Below are 12,090 nucleotides of genomic sequence, written 5' to 3' on the forward strand. Positions count from 1 at the left end.
GGCTCAATGCTCTCGCCATCTTTCTACCCACCCATGTTTGCTTGCCCCTTACATAAGCCATGCACGTAGCGCCCCGCTACAATAGTGCATTAAATAATAATATGTCGAACTTCGTGAATTGAAAGAGTGCTCTGTTCTCTATCAAGTTGAGGCCCTGCCTCGCATGTTTATATAGACAAAGATTGTCGCCATCTTTCGGTGTCTCCGTGTTCAGCTCGTAGACGAAACCCTTGTTTAGCTGAACATTCATTGCCACGCTGAAATCGTTGTCATATATTGTCTCACAGTTCAATAGAATTGCTTATAGTATGCATATAGTTCGGAATGATAACTCGACTACCACACAAAGTCTTTAGTATCCTTATCTTTCCCCCCGGTATTTTAAGGATATGGAATTATCCAGTGATTTCGAATGAATAACTTTTTGAGCTCTTATCGCTATATTCGAGCACGAGCTTTACCTCGAGCCGCCGTAACGATATTCGATATAGCTTGTCATCTCGTTCTTCTACTCCCACAACCATAAAAAGAAAACATAAATGCTCTTTTCCGCAAGTCGATGGCTATACACGAGCTGAGGCGGCTGAAAGTTCTTCAAGGAATGACGACATTAACCACGAGAGCGAAATCAGTGACCTTCCGATTATTCTAGGCCTGTATCCTTCACTTCTCCTATCCGTTGAGATAAACTTGTCCAGTATCCGCTAGTACGCTCTAGATCGTCTTACCCGAGATCTCTTTGCTTTAGACCGTATTATGCGTCCACTTCTTTGGCCTTCTTCGACTTCTTCGACTTCTTCGACTTTCTCCTCTCCCTCGTTATCGTCTTTCCTTTTATTATCTCCTTCCCTTTCACCGCCCCCTTTCTCTTCTTCGGCTCTCTCTACTCTTTCGTACCTAATCCAGATATCTGTGCTAACCTCCGAGAAAGGAATATAACGCTCTTGGTGTCTAGGCCACGGTGAATTAGGTGGGTGTTGTATGACGCCGCTCCTATTTGGGGTGATCCAGAGGAATTCTAATTTAATATTAAACGTCAATAGTTGTTGCTCGGCCCACTGGCGGTATTCATGCAAGAATCCTAGATAAGAATTCGAGTGATTTTTGGCCACTGTGATCTGAAGGGGGAAGAGGAGTAATGTCGGCTTTTCCCCTTTTGCGGTTCTTTTAGGGTTCTTGATGAAGACAATCATTCCATCTATCGTCTTGTAATTGGTTTGTTGGGGGCGAAAAAGTATCGGCTGATCGCGGATATCGAACTGAATATCGGGTTGAGTCTTAAAGAAGCTTAACTCCATACCTTTGCTATTCCATTTACTAATCGTTAAACCTTGTGACCGGATGAATGTGAGGATGGCGTATTCCACCATAAACCCGACGACAGATCGATTGTGGATAAAGTTGGGCAATGAATTCAGAAAGTAAATGTCGATAAAAGTGACATCCAACTCGAGAAGCTTATTTGTTACTGCGTCACGAACTAAACCGCAGGTATACCGTCCAACGTCGTCCTTATCATGATAAAAGTATCGATGGTCGATCAGTTTGAGGAATTGCCTCCATTCATATGGTACAGGCTCGTTACGGACGCAAGCTCTCACGTAGTTGCAATACCTGAAAAGTCAGAAATATCCTAAGCATCCAATCAGTCGAACATACCACTCCCAAGCATACTTCGTAGTAGTAGACTTGATTCGCTGCGTAAACGCCATAGATTCGTCAGAGATTTGGATCAATTTGGGGGCCGTTAAATCAAACTCCCTATTCACCATGCATTGGTTTAAGAGCAATGGGATGCGGCCCGTAACGTCTTCAACCTTATTCCGGGAATACTTTCCCAATTTAATATCTTGATGCTGCTTCCACCACTGCTTCATTTCCGTCTAACAAAGTTAGAAACCTCGTTATGACATAAATTTGACGCCACTTACCTCACTGAAACCGCCATAGACGCGTACCACATGACACGGAGTCTGATATCCGAACACCTCGAAGTTCGTCGTACAATTGGCAGAGAAACTGAGAATTGCTTTATGGAAAAAAGCGAAACGAATCATCCAGTTATATAATGTTAGGGCCATCTTCCTATTTGGAATACCATCACTTATTAAAGCATCCATCTGATCAACGACAAATATGACATTTTCTTGATACTTGAAGAATTTCTCGATCTGGTCCTGAGTGCGTAGGGCCATAATCTTCTTCTGGGTGGTGAAATCGTCGGCCCAAGCGAACAGCATTGCTGATTTGACGTAGGAAACAGGGTCATCGAGCAGGCATCGGCAATCCGGTAGATAGACGACTCGCTCATCTTGAGCAGCAAAGTAGCAGACAAGGGCGGCTAGAAGGTGAGACTTCCCAAAGCCCTGGGTTCCATAGAGCCAACATCTTCGATAAACCTGACTCTTTCGCACTTCCTTTACCTCGTGGAGAAAGTCTTTGAACATCGTTCTCCCCATATATAGCCACTTTCCTTCAGCTATATTGAGCTCATTGAATCGTTCTGGCATACTATCGATAAATGGAAAGTCGAGTATGTGATTTGATGTGGGGTCGGAAAGTTTATCGATAGCTCCAGGGAGAGGATCGATAGAATCGGAGTGCTGGTCAGGAGAGTCGTTCATCTGAGTAATTATATCCTTAACGGCCTTTCTTCGCTTATTGGCTTCAGTGGCTAATTGTATGACTTTCTCTTCATCTTCCTCTTCCTCTTTATCTTTATATTTTTGACGTCTTTTGGACGAAATGGGCGACCCGTCAGATAAATCTGTTTCATCCTCTGTAACGACATTAGCTAGCTATCGTATAGTACATCAAAGGCGTAATTACCTTTCCTCTTTTGGCCAGCTGTCTGGTCCGATTGACCGTCTTAACACTGTTAGCTAGTGTCTGAGTTATATCCAGTCTAATCTTACTCTGTTTCTTAACTTTTTTTGCAAGGGATGCAAGAGCACCATAGACTCCAGGGGGCAGTTGAGTTTTGCTGAAGAAGTCTATATCCCCTGCATAATCCAAGAAGGTAGAGCCATCGATTTCTGCCGCTTTGAATGTCGAAACGTTCTCCTTCTTATTGCGGAAAATGTTTGGTTGTATTTCCTGGATCCATTCGAGCAATTGCTCATCGTTCCAACTTTCCATCTCTTGAATTGTAGGAATTCTCTTCGGGTCTTGCCCAGCTTCCTGATTAGAAGCGTTCATTATGATCGACGTGAAGTAGGGTTAAACGAGGGAGATGGTATGAGATGACGACTCGCAGGTAGGTTGTGGAGAGTTTAAACTCGCTCAAGATAAGCGCACGCGAACTGTCGTGGAATAGGGGGTCGCGAAGTTGGAGGTAGAGTCTTCGATCTGGTTAAGAGGGTAGAGGGAGCAACAGTGTAGTATACACGGTAGAGAACTCGTCGGTGACAACGAGGATGATTAATTGATTGATTGATGGGGAGAAGATTAAGTGGTTGTTTAGGTACAGTCGTTCCCGAAACCGCCCTCCCCTTTGTACACACATTGCAACTTTCTCTCACAATATGCTAGGGATATAAGTGGGTCACGCTTTCCCAAATCCGTAATAGTCTAAATACACCAACTACGAATCATCAACGAGCGAATTTTATCATGGTATTCCTGATACCGTACGTGTCTTGGAAAAGAACTCCGGTAATAAATCAGCAGACCGTTCCAGCATGTATGTATGGAAAAGACCTAAAAGCGGCAATTACCCCGGCATTCCGTGGAAACGTCACCAGTAACCACAACTTTCTGGGCTGACCTATTTAAATCTCCCTTTAACTGTGGAGTATCGGGTATGATGGATGGGCTACCTTCAAAAGCAGCGGTCGCGTTAGGTATTCGAATTTTATTGAACACCAGCGACTTGCCGTCGTGAAGTCAAGATTAACTCGTAGGCAATTACGCGGAACGTGAGATGTATCGATTTAGGCCCAGTTGACGCCTCCACCTAAATTAGCCGGCTGATCCGCAATCTGGTCAGGGGAAGCTTCGTTGGCACGCACATTGGGCGCAGGCTGGTGCTGATCTTATCGAAAACATCGCACGATATATATTGACTCATTGTTGTAGACGCAATGTCTTCATCTTATCTTTTGTGCACAATTTAGAGATGCTACGTCCTTCCACCCAAGCAGACCTACCGATGCAACTGGCTCGCTGCACTGAGCCTACACGCTGCAATGCTGCTGTGACCACGTTCGACTGCCTTACCAACCTTCGAGTTGCAATGACCCAATCCAGGCGCGCAGACCTGGCCGCGGCCGATTAACACCTGTAGTGCGGCGACTGCTACGCGCCCATAGTATTCTTTTGTGATTCACATCGAGCAGCTGCAGCGCGTACGATATACCTTAATCAACAATGCCTGATCGATTTGTGATAATTGGGGTCAATTATCAAACGATATAAGTGGCTACAGTGGCTTGGTTTGACGAATTCGAGTTATGCCAGGACTTTTTGGCACGCGATACTGCATCTGTAGCCCAGGAAATCATAGATTACGTTGTCGACAACCACATGCCGAAGTATAGTGGGGGGCCGCTTGGTTAGGCTTCAGCTATCGCAGCCTGGAGCCGCACGTCTAAGATCACGTGCTCATAATGCAGAGCTAACGAAAGTTATCCTTGTCGAGTGCACAGTACACGATTTCAGCTGCGCCTAGGCCTTGTCTGCATGCTTGCCAAGCTTCCACTCTAAGCCGCACTGCAGCCCGGTTAAGCGTCCTTCAACATGCGTCCCTTACATTCATCTGGACAGTTCTGTCTATGCGGACGTGAAGTGTCCGCGAAAACCTTCAACCAGTTATGTTAGTTACGGACTCACGAGAACCGTCTTTCCACTCACGATAGCAGTCGACCCATGACCTTGAACTATCCAGATTGCAATTGCGAGATAACTTCCTCACACGTCCTCCCTATACACAACCTACCTCAGGCAACCCAGTTCGCACGATATACGCCTCAACAAGTAATCAAGCATTCTCCAGTAATGCTCACTGTTGTATCCTTATCTACCAAGTGTATAATCAACGTGTTGGGATCAACTTTAAGACGATGCGCCTTGTGAAAATTGGCAGTCGTGGTGAGCTTAGCCTAACCCAGAATTTGATCGAGGATATCCCCCGCTACGCGATACTTTCGCATACTTGGGGAGCGGATGACGATGAGGTGACTTTCAACGACCTACAAAATGGATCTGGCAAGAGCAAGGCCGGTTATATTAAAATTCAGTTCTGTGGGGAACAAGCTCACAAAGATGGCCTACAATATTTCTGGGTGGACACATGCTGTATTGATAAAGCAAATCATACCGAGTTCTCCGAAGCTATTGCCTCAATGTTTCGCTGGTACCGTCATGCAGTAATATGCTACGTGTACCTGTCAGACGTTTCGGCTCGCAAACGCGATAACAGTCAGAGTGGGCGGACGTGGGAATCCGCTTTTCGGAAAAGCAGATGGTTCACACGGGGCTGGACACTTCAAGAACTGATTGCTCCGAAATTAGTCGAGTTCTATTCGCGAGAAGGAGATCGGCTGGGTGATAGGAATTCGCTTGAGCAGGAAATCCACGAGATTACGGAAATTCCGATTGCGGCTCTTCGTGGAGCCCCTTTATCTGATTTTAGTGTCGATAGGCGGATGCGATGGACAGAAAAACGGAAAACTAAAAGAAAAGAGGATAAGGCGTACTGTCTCCTTGGGATCTTTGACGTCTTTATACCTCTCATATATGGAGAGGGAGAGAACGCGTTCATTCGGCTTAAGGAGGAGATCGATAGGTCTTCAAGGAGTAAGTGTTTCACTCATTACTACGGTTTTGTGCTTACCAGATCTTTCCTTAATCTTAATCTACTATTACACTAACAGCACCGTATAGAATCGCTTAAGCTGGACTTGAGGAAGATACCGTATGCTAAAGGAGCAATGTATAACTCCTATGAGGACGATGACATTACCTGCCATCCTGCTACTCGAGTCGATCTACTCCATCAAATTCAGGATTGGGCTCAACAACTCCGCAGCAAGAGTATCTTCTGGCTCAGCGGCGCTGCGGGTACGGGCAAGTCGACGGTCTCTCGGACTTTCGCGAAGTGGTTGACCGAGCAAGATCACCTTGGTAGTGTTGTTCTCGGTGCCAGCTTCTTTTTCAAACGAGGTGAAGGCGACCGAGGAAATGCCTCACGATTCTTTCCTACCGTCGTCCGAGATCTCGTGCTCAAAATACCCGGACTGGATAGTCTGATCGCAGAAGTTATTGATTCCGATCCTTCCATTTTTGATAAGGCATTGGGAGAACAATTCGACAAGTTAATTTATCATCCATTGCAAAAAGTCAACCTCAATACCGGTGGCTGCTCGATCTTTATAGTAGTGGTGGATGCTCTGGACGAGTGTGAAAAGGCACGTGACATCAAAGCCATTATCGATCTATGGTCTCGACTGCCTTATATCACGACTATTCACCTCAGACTCTTCATAACTAGCCGGCCAGATGTGCCTATTCTACAAGGAATCAAGACTGTACCGATCGATACCTATCAGGATATAGTTCTCCACGAGGAAGTTCCGCGAGCAACGATTCAGAACGATATCTTGGTCTTCTTGGAAGATGAGTTTTCAAAGATCCGAGAAAATTATAACCGAGACCGACCTTCAAGTATCGCTTTGAACCCAGACTGGCCTGGCCGTGGATCCCTCCAGGCTTTAGCCGACATGGCGGTCCCTTTGTTCATCGTTGCAGCGACTGTGTGTCGCTTTCTTAGTGATTTGAACTGGAACCCTCGAACAAGGCTTGAGAAGCTCTTAGAATCAAAAGGCATAGGAGCGACATCCCAAATGGAGCAGACGTACCTTCCCGTGCTCCGGCAACTATCAGCAACGCTGAGTGACCCACGTGACGCAGAGCCGCTCTATCAAGAATTCCGGACAATTGTCGGATCTATCGTTGTCCTTGCCGAGCCGCTTTCTATCGCATCCCTTAGCGATCTACTTCAGGTGTCACAAGGTAATATTTGGGACCGCATACATCCACTGCGTTCTGTTTTGCGCGTTCCCGCCGACTTTGCGACACCGATTCGAACCCTTCATCTGTCCTTCAGCGAATTCCTGTTAGGCGACAAGCTTCGGGATCAGTCTTTTAGAGTGGACGGCCCGGGCACGCATCAGATGCTTTTAACTAAATGTCTAGCATTGCTGTCAGGGACAAACGGTCTACGAGAGAATTTGTGTAGCCTCTCGTATCCTGGTCAATCACGACGAGAGATTGACTCGACGATAATCGATCAACGCCTGTCACCCGCTTTTCAGTACGCATGCCGGTACTGGGTACACCATGTCCAGCATAGCATTGTTCGGATTCACGACGATGATATAGTACACGTGTTCTTGCGGAGACATTTCCTGCACTGGCTCGAAGCTCTGAGTCTAATGAATAGGATCGCCGAAGTCATCGGACAGGTGAGCGTATTACAGTCACTTACGTCGGTAAGTGGATTTTAGGAGGAATTTCTCAGAGGTGATTAGTTCTAATATATACGGGGGTAGAAAAGCGATTCAACTCACTTGTCATCCTTTCTTGACGACGCGCGACGAGTTGTCCTTATTAATCGTTATATCGCTGATATTGCACCACTTCAGATTTATTCGTCGGCGATGGTTTTCGCGCCGCAGACCAGTATAGTAAGGAAGATCTGTGGCCGGTTCCCGGCATGGATACGGAGGTGTCCAATCACTCCAACGATGTGGGGTCCGAAGCTACAGACGCTAGAAGGACACACTGATCCTGTGTTCGCGGTGACATTCTCCCCCAACGGCTTGCTGCTTGCATCTGCTTCATACGATAAGACGGTCAGACTATGGAATCCGACGACGGGCCAAGAGGTGCAGACACTCGAAGGACACACTAGTCATGTGAACGCGGTGACCTTCTCCTCGGACGGCTCATTGCTCGCATCTGCATCAGGGGATATGACCGTCAGGCTGTGGAATCCGGCAACGGGCCAAGAAGTGCAGAAGCTCGAGGGACACACTAAGTCTGTGGAGACGGTGGCCTTCTCCTCGGACTGCTCATTCCTCGCTTCTGCATCAGAAGACGAGACTCTCAGGCTGTGGAATCCGGCGACGGGCCAAGAAGTGCAGAGGCTCGAAGGACACACTAGTTTTCTGGAGGCGGTGGCCTTCTCCCCGGACGACTCATTGTTCGCTTCTGCATCACACGATCAGACCGTCAGGCTGTGGAATCCGACGACGGGCCAAGAAGTGCAGAGGCTCGAACACACTGATTCTGTGTTAGCGGTGGCATTTTCCTACAACGGCTTACTGCTCGCATCTGCATCATACGATGGGACCGTCAGGTTATGGAATCTGACAACGGGTCAAGAAGTGCAGACACTCGAAGGACACACTGGTTATGTGACCGCGGTGGCCTTCTCCTCGGACAGCTCGTTGCTCGCATCTGCATCAGAAGATGAGACCGTCAGGCTGTGGAATCCGATGACGGGCCGGGAACTACAGACGCTCAAAGGACACACTCAGTGTGTGAACGCGGTAGCCTTCTCCTCGGACGGCTCATTGCTCGCTTCTGCATCATACGATAAGACAGTCAGGCTGTGGAATCCGACGACAGGCCAAGAAGTGCCCCAAGGACACTCTGATCACGTGATCTCGGTGGCCTTCTCTTCGAACGGCTCACTTCTCGCTTCGACATCAGAGGATCGAACCGTCAGGCTGTGGAATCCGACGACGGGTCAAGAAGTGCAGACGCTCAAAGGAGACATTAGCCCTCTAACCCGTGTGATCTTCTCCTCGAACTGCTCATTAATCGCCACTACATCATACGATCAACCCATTAGGCTATGGAATCCGACGACGGGTCAAGAAGTGCAGAAACTCGAAAGACACACTAAGTCTGAATATGCGGTATCCTTCTCCTCGGACGGCTCATTGCTCGCTTCTGTACCAGATGACGCGACTGTCAGGCTGTGGAATCCGATGACGAACCGGGAATTACAGACGCTCAAAGGACACACCAGTTGGGTGAGTGCGGTGACATTCTCCTCAGATTCCTCATTGCTCGCTTCTGCATCACACGATCAGACCGTCAGGCTGTGGAATCCGACGACGGGCCAAGAAGTGCAGAGGCTCGAAGGACACACTGATTCTGTGTTCGCGGTGGCATTCTCTCACAACGGCTTGCTGCTTGCATCTGCTTCATACGATAAGACGATCAGACTATGGAATCCGACGACGGGCCAAGAGGTGCAGACACTCAAAGGACACACTAGTCTTGTGGAGGCGGTGGCCTTCTCCTCGGACGGCTCATTGCTCGCTTCTATGTCGACGGATAACACCATCAAGCTGTGGAATCCAACGACGGGCCAAGAAGTGCAGAAATTCGACTATGAGCCAGGAAGCTGGACCAGGACCATCAGTTTTACAAGCGACAGCAAGACTTTGCTTGTTGACCGAGGAGCTCTATCTCTTAACAACGAATCTAATACTCGCAGATCTTTCGCTCCTACAACTATCATGATTAGAAATGATTGGGTCCAACAAGGTGATTACAACCTTCTCTGGCTTCCACACGAGTATCGCAATGTTTGTTCTGCATTTTATGGTAATACATTTGCCTTAGGCCTGAGATCTGGCCAAGTCAGCTTTATTCAACTCGATTAGTCTTCGTTAGGTTTTCGTCGTTAATTTCTGGTGGGGGACCGATGGTCATATGTCTCTGCTGTTTCTTGTCAGTAAACCAGATGTAGGCCCGACTTCTAACAGCGTCATCAAACGAAAAGCACATCTGGTAATCCTTCGATAAGGGCTAAGATGATACTGGGACAGCGGCGTGGCCGACGAAGTTGAGAGGCCCCTGCTCTAGCCTTCAGCATTTTTCGCCTCCCACCTCGCCGATCTGTCATGGGGGATCCGAAGGTCCGAGGACAAGTTCTAGGCCAACTTCTGCCTCTGTAGAGCAGAATGTCAAAGTACGTGGATCTGAGAAGCGCAGAGGTTCACAGGAGCTCCCTTTTGATTCTCCCGCTCACAAGCAAGCGAAGCAAACAGCAAAGGACGAGAGCGGGTTCAGCGATAATCGTTCACCTTCAACTGACGGCACTCTGCCCGCTAATACATCGGGAGAGGGTCAACTGCCGGCAATCCACGTACCGAAAGGGATAAATACCTTAGAAAATGTGACATTCAATCTAAAGTCCCCGGCTGTGCAACGGCACGCGCCATGCAATACTTCACAGCTAGGAGTCACTCGAAGCACTCAGCGTCTCCTGACCTCCTCTGGAGCTCTCTTCGAGGCCGCATCGAGTATAAGGACGGTGCTCTTAATTCGTCGGCATCGTGCTGGGATGGCAAGAGGTGCTGAAGCTTCCGCAACAATGGTTCTGCGAAGCCGAGAATAAAAGAGCGACGATACATATTAGAGACCTTTGAGAATGGGATTGGGAATACACGAAATGTTGTGCAGTATGACCGCTGAAATCGGGGAAGCGTAGGCAGCGAAACGCGATAGAAGGCCAGAGAAGGTGTTCGAAATCAAGGGTGGTCGACCACAATTTCCTGTGGTGTCTTCAATGGTTGTCAGGGTCAAAGGGATCCCCCGACGAGTTCGGAGTGCTCTACCTCAAAAAATATTCAAGACGTCAACAATTTACGGGCAAGCGCATAGCGCGAATTGGCAGCTCGCATTTGCAGCTTAATGATCGACCGTTGTCAGCCTTTTGCTGGGTGAAATCCAAACCTCTCATAAAACATCAACCAGAAGCAATGATCGAGCTATATAGCCTAGATTCTTTCATGCTGTAGTAGCATCCACTTCAAGATGGAGCAAAGTATCAATCCAACAGCTGAAAGTCAGTTGGGAAGATGTGGTTCAGGGCGGAACCGGTTGAACATCTCCACATATATTCAGTTGCCGCTCTTAGGTCTCGTTAATACATAACATGCTAGAACGATCTGCTAATTTATTACCGGAGTTCTTTTCCAAGACACGTACGGTATCAGGAATACCATGATAAAATTCGCTCGTTGGTGATTCGTAGTTGGAGTATTTAGACTATTGCAGATTTGGGAAAGCGTGACCCACTTATATCCCTAGCATATTGTGAGAGAAAGTTGCAATGTGTGTGCAAAGGGGAGGGCGGTTTCGGGAACGACTGTAGAAAGGTCGAGAAGTGCAAGTTGCTTTAGGTGTCACTGCTTGCGGCGACACGCCAAGCCAGCGTTGCCTATTCTGGCTAACAACGGCTACTCAGGGAATACATCGGGAGAGTGATAATCAATAACGACTCGCGTATCACAGCGATATTGCTAAACGCTATAATAAACTGTGGAGTCTAGAGAAGAGATATGTTTTTATTCTATCTAAACGAGAGAGCAAGACTGAATAAGTAGAAAGGGTGCAAGTTGCGACATTGCCAAACCAAACTCCTCACGTGGCAATACTAAGCCACATATCACGTGATTGAAAACAAACACCACTAACTCCGGTCCCACCCGATCGTATACGATACGATACGATACGATATTCATTGAAAGCGTAAGCTTTCAATTCCGACCCCCCCGCACGTGACCTTACCATGGGCCAAAAAAAAAAAAAGAAAAACGCGCGGTAACGTGACTTCGCGCACCCCCGGTCCGGTTTCCTGACGCGTGTCGAGCGCGTGCCTTCCCATCCCGATCTTACATCCAGGCATTCCATCGCACGCTCCGCTTAACCCAAATATTGCGGCAGCAAGGGGAGGTGGATATCTCAACCAGATTCCGGCGGGCATTAGGTGAGTTACGAATCTCCCAGTTATCCAAGGAGAGTTGGGAACTCTTACGAACGCGGATGGCAAATGACCTGTCCCCCACGGAGGTGGCCACCTTTGACTCGGCTCTACGCCTATACTTTACCAATTCGGAGGTGAAGGAGGTGAATGCTAAGAAGCTGTCCGGGGTCGGTCAGCCCGTGAAGAAGGTTCTGGCCCGGCATAAGGGCCGAAATGCCGCCAAGGCATCGGAGGACGAGGCCGACAACCTCTGCCCGGAACTCCAGCTCTGTATTCAGGCCCGCGTGATGCTCACGACAAAT

General features: G+C 48.0%; 2 protein-coding genes across 2 annotated transcripts; one reads left to right on the plus strand and one right to left on the minus strand.

The window, feature by feature from the left end:
* Positions 1–704: 704 nt before the first annotated feature.
* Positions 705–3,198, minus strand: Z518_03580 (uncharacterized protein; the record flags this gene model as incomplete). The annotated part of the gene is made up of 5 exons (XM_013417290.1): positions 705–1,614; positions 1,660–1,883; positions 1,932–2,779; positions 2,830–2,868; positions 2,916–3,198. 5 exons carry the CDS (start codon positions 3,196–3,198, stop codon positions 705–707), a joined length of 2,304 nt encoding a protein of 767 aa, XP_013272744.1.
* Positions 3,199–5,060: 1,862 nt separating this feature from the next.
* On the plus strand, positions 5,061–9,680 carry Z518_03581 (uncharacterized protein; the record flags this gene model as incomplete). The annotated part of the gene is made up of 3 exons (XM_013417291.1): positions 5,061–5,796; positions 5,884–7,490; positions 7,551–9,680. The coding sequence occupies 3 exons, from the start codon at positions 5,061–5,063 to the stop codon at positions 9,678–9,680; spliced, it is 4,473 nt and encodes a 1,490-aa protein (XP_013272745.1).
* Between the last annotated feature and the right edge of the window lie 2,410 nt (positions 9,681–12,090).

This window comes from Rhinocladiella mackenziei, assembly GCF_000835555.1.
Source record: "Rhinocladiella mackenziei CBS 650.93 unplaced genomic scaffold supercont1.3, whole genome shotgun sequence".
NCBI classification, from domain to species: domain Eukaryota; kingdom Fungi; phylum Ascomycota; class Eurotiomycetes; order Chaetothyriales; family Herpotrichiellaceae; genus Rhinocladiella; species Rhinocladiella mackenziei.